This window comes from Mesoplodon densirostris, chromosome 10 (genome assembly GCF_025265405.1).
Source record: "Mesoplodon densirostris isolate mMesDen1 chromosome 10, mMesDen1 primary haplotype, whole genome shotgun sequence".
NCBI lineage: Eukaryota > Metazoa > Chordata > Mammalia > Artiodactyla > Ziphiidae > Mesoplodon > Mesoplodon densirostris.
In genome coordinates, this window is record NC_082670.1 from 68,525,565 (window position 1) to 68,530,587 (window position 5,023).

Here is a 5,023-nt window from a genome sequence, read left to right on the forward strand (position 1 = left end):
GCACATTGTTATGGGGCCATGGAGTGGGTAGATATTTCTAATGATAATAATCACTATTATCATTATTACCACTATTATTATTAGCATTTGGTTTTTAAATAGGTAAGATGATTTTGAGAGTCATATATAAACCATAACACATAAAATGCAAAATACCTTAAAAGATACAGTAATAATAAAATTAGTATAATATTATTGTTATCATTACCTGACCTGTCTCTTCCCGTTTTGTATTTCTTCCTTCAAATGCTTTCTGAAAGCAACACGCCCACTCTTCACCACCACCCACAACTCTTCTGTTTCCTTTCCCATCCCGGATCATGCTGACTTTCAAAACGTTAGATCTTTCACTCCTGGCATCTCCCCCCATAGCATCTCTGATATACCTTTGGAAATACAGGCTGAGGAATGTATAGGCTGTTTATCCCATGTGGTTTTATTGAGTAAATGTATAAACCAACTGGTGTGGGTCACAAGGGGTGATCATGGCTAATCGTGGGGTTACTTTTTCCTTCTTCTATCACAGGGACAAGGGAAATGGCGACTTCAGTCGATGAGACTGTGGGTGAAGCTGCTGGGACCACACCCTATGACTATGAGGGGGCACTGCCATGTGAAAAAAGCAACATCAAGGAGCTGGGGGCTCAGTTCCTGCCCCCACTGTATTCCCTGGTGTTCACGGTTGGCCTGCTGGGCAATGCAGTGGTGGTGGTGATCCTCACAAAGTACAATAAGCTCCGGGTTATGGCCAACATCTACCTGCTCAACTTGGCCATTTCCGACTTGCTCTCCTTATTCACTCTGCCGTTCTGGATTCACTATGTTGGGTGGAATGAGTGGGTTTTTGGCCACCATATGTGTAAGTTGATCTCTGGGCTCTATTACATGGGCTTGTACAGTGAGATCTTCTTCATCATACTCCTGACCATAGACCGGTATCTGGCCATCGTTCACGCCGTGTTTGCCCTTCGAGCCCGGACCGTCACTTTTGGTATCATCACCAGCATCTTCACCTGGGGCCTGGCAGGGTTAGCAGCCCTCCCTGAATTTATCTTCCATGAGTCCCAAGAGGAGTTTGAACAGACTTTCTGCAGTCCTCTTTACCCAAAGAATGGAGAAAATGCCTGGAAGTGTTTCCATGCTCTGAGGATGAATATCTTGGGTCTCGCTCTGCCTCTGCTCGTTATGGCCATCTGCTACTCAGGAATCGTTAAAACACTGCTGAGATGCCCCAGTAAAAAAAAATACAAGGCCATCCGGCTCATTTTTGTCATCATGGTGGTCTTCTTTATTTTCTGGACACCCTACAACCTGGTTGTCCTCCTCTCAACTTTTCAAATGCACCTGGAGACTGAGTGTGAGCAGAGCAGACAGCTGGACGTGGCCTTGATGGTGACGGAGGTGATCGCCTACACCCACTGCTGTGTCAACCCCGTGATCTACGCCTTCGTTGGTGAGAGGTTCCAGAAGCACCTCCGCCACTTTTTCCACAGGCATGTGGCCATCTACCTGGGCAAATTCATCCCATTTCTTCCTAGTGAAAAACTGGAAAGAGCCAGCTCTGTCTCCCCATCAACAGGGGAGCAGGAACTCTCTGCTGTATTTTAGGTCAGATGCAGCATACTGCCTAAAGAAGATGGACGGGGCAGATGAAGCAAACACATCAACCTCTGCACCAGTCCTCTGAACTTCCAGCGCAACACTGAAGTTCTTAAAGACATTAAAATATATACCCAATGGTAGTAGTATATCTATGCACCCCAAAGGCATTACCAAAGGTCAGCAGCTGGGCAGTGACTTATTGTCAAACCTGAAAAGTAGAGCTTTTCTTGATTCTTTCAAGAGTTACATATATTTTAACGCACCTGAATGTTACACAGTTACTATGTGCAGCTACACACAGGTAAAGCTTTTTATATCTTAAACCTTAACTTCAGCCAGTTATTGATATAAATGAAACATACTTCACAAAATACAATAAATCAATTACATTACTTCTTAATGTGCCTAGCTCTTTCCTTGCTTGATGAAAAGACTTGTAAAAAAATTTATGCATATGTACTCTCAAGCACCATAATGGCATGTCACACCTGTTTTGAATATTCTTAATAATGAACAGATCTCCTATTCACACTGAATGACCACATTTCCCATGAGCTACTCGATAGAAGAAGAGCAATTTGGTATTTTCAGTATAGAGAATAAAGGCCCTGCTCATAGAAACTTCTCAAGAGTCCTGAAATGTGCAGACACTGTCCTCTTTTACACCAGTCTCACTGTTCATCCAGTAACTGTGCGTTAGGTGACACAGACAGGATTCACAAACACTGCCTTAGGTTAAGTGAAGGATGCAAAACTGTGTAAGACAAACACAATCCTTGCCCCCATGAAACTTTCCCTGTAGTAGAGGATGTTTAAGAGAGAAACAAATAACTTTAGTGCAAAGAGGAACACACTCGATGCTACGCCTGGGCCAGGAAGAAAAAGACCATTTCCAGCTGGAATCTGAGGGAGGAAGACTTCATGGAGGAAGTGGCTTTTGAGTAGGTCTCTGAAGGAGGGGCAGGATTTAGAAAGGGAGAGGGTTGGGGAAAAGGCACCCTGAGCTAATGTACGCCCAATACAAAGGTGAGTGGGGAAGGCACCAACATGTGTGGATGGCAGGGTGAGGTGGGAAGGCTGGGATGGGGGTGATTTTCAGACAGAGCATCTTGGGCTTTATTGGGAAGGCAAGGGGAACAAAGCAGTCAAAATGGTGTGTCAGGAAGATAAATGTGGTATCACACAGAGGAAGGAGTAGAGCAGGGGTCCCCAACCCCCGGGTCATGGACCGGTACCAGTCCACGGCCTGTTAGGAACCAGGCAGCAAGCAGGAGGTGAGCAGCTCTGTATCGCTCACATTACTGCCTGAACCACTCCTCCCCCTCCCTCTGCCACTGGTCCATAGAAAAATTGTCTTCCACGAAACCGGTCCCTTGTGCCAACAAGGTTGGGGACCACTGGAGTAGAGGCCCCAGAACCAGTCAGGGAGGTAAGTTAGGAGACAAATGGAAGTGTGGAGATTAATGGCTGGACTTCCCTGGTGGCGCAGTGGTTGAGGGTCCGCCTGCCGATGCAGGGGACGTGGGTTCGTGCCCCGGTCCGGGAGGATCCAATGTGCCGCTGAGCGGCTGGGCCCATGAGCCATGGCTGCTGGGCCTGCGCATCCGGAGCCTGTGCTCCGCAACGGGACAGGCCGCAACAGTGAGAGGCCCACATACCGCAAAAAAGAAAAAAAAAAAAAGATTAATGGCTGATCAAGAGAGGTGCCAAGAGCATGCCAAGAAGAATTTGGCCAAGAGACAGTGTGAAGGAAGAGTTAAAGCACCAGGAGCAGTATATGGTTGATTGAAAAAAACAAAGGACAAAACAGAATGTATGTTTAAAAAAAAAAAAAAGGAGACACTTTTTTCGTTGTGCTTAGATGCACTGACCATCCTCTTTTTTTTTTTTTTTTTTTTTTTGTGGTACGCGGGCCTCTCACTGTTGTGGCCCCCCCCATTGCGGAGCACAGGCTCCGGACGCGCAGGCTCAGCGGCCATGGCTCACGGGCCCAGCCGCTCCGTGGCATATGGGATCCTCCCAGACCGGGGCACGAACCCGTATCCCCTGCATCGGCAGGCGGACTCTCAACCACTGCGCCACCAGGGAGGCCCTGACCATCCTCTTTAAGGATACAAAAGAAAGAAGTAACAGAGGTCATCTTTAGGGAGGGGTGTGCGTAGAGAATAGAAGGAGGGCTATTTCTCTGAATACCCTTCTGCGTCTTTTAGATTCTGAAACATGGAAACACATTTTTCAAAAAATAAACAGCACTTTAGAATTATATAAAAAAATAAAAGGCTAGACTACTACTCAGATGTGGTATCCATTCTAGCCATAAAGAGATTAGAAGCCTTCTGCCATGAATTAACTCTGTGACCTGGTTAGATTATCTCTAAGCCCCCTTACAGCCCAAGTAAACTCTGATCTTGCTAAAGTTTTAGGAGCTGGATGCTCAAAGTCTACAAAATATATTGTAAAAAAAAAAGGAGGTTGGGGCATGATAGACAATTCCACAGCATCACCTCCTACTGGCCATGAGACCAAGTGCATTTTCCATCGTTCACTAAGGTATACTCAAGTTTCATGTGTTCATTCATCCATCTGGTCACTTATCACCCATTCATTCAGTAAACATTTGCTAAGCACCTGCCATGTTCTCAGCTAAGTCCCTCAGGAAGCTCACTGTCAGACTGAATTGGACACTGTTCTGTCCTACACTGCCCAAGATCAAAATCATGTCTTATAAAGAAAACTGCCAATACCTAAATTCAACCCAAATGAGAGAGACTTCCACTGTGAAGACCAGAAAACATTCCATTTCCAGAACATTTCACATCCTAATCAAATGCTTGGAGAAGGGATGTACCTGCTCTTGGCCTTCCATGCCATCCAGCCTCGACTGCTAGTGAGTGGCCTTAATTTTTCTTACCTTCACCCCTGTCTGAAAGGTCTTACCTCAATCCAACCCTACATGGGCAGCACAGGATGTGAACTCTGGAACACTAAACCACGCAACATGAATCTCAATTTGGCTAGGAAACTCTGAAGTTACTTTTTCTCTTTTTTGTGGTTCAGCCAAAATGTAAATAAGGCAATCATTTAAAAACTATACATCACTGGTCTCTTGCATTGCGAAGTACTGTTTGCCCTTAGGTAATCACAAGTGCAGGATATAGGTGCTAGTTCACACTCCCCTGGTCCCTGAAAGCTTTTAGGAGCTCTGTGACCGACACAAAACTGCACATAACCAAATCACAGATTCAGTGTGCTCCACCGTGCTCCCCAGCCCCATGCTGTCCGATGGAACCATCTACAACGATAGAAAAGTTCTACATCTGTGCTGTCCAATATAATCACCACTGATCATATGCAGCTATTGAGCACGTGAAATGTGGCTAGTGAGATTGAGGAACTGAATTTTTCACTCCGATTCAATTTT

The 5,023-nt window shown here is 45.6% G+C and overlaps 1 protein-coding gene across 1 annotated transcript; it reads left to right on the forward strand.

Annotated features, from left to right (window-relative positions):
- Positions 1-537: 537 nt before the first annotated feature.
- Positions 538-1,608, forward strand: CCR3 (C-C motif chemokine receptor 3). Its single transcript, XM_060110410.1, has one exon. The coding sequence runs from the start codon at positions 538-540 to the stop codon at positions 1,606-1,608; it is 1,071 nt and encodes a 356-aa protein (XP_059966393.1).
- The last annotated feature ends 3,415 nt before the right edge of the window (positions 1,609-5,023 follow it).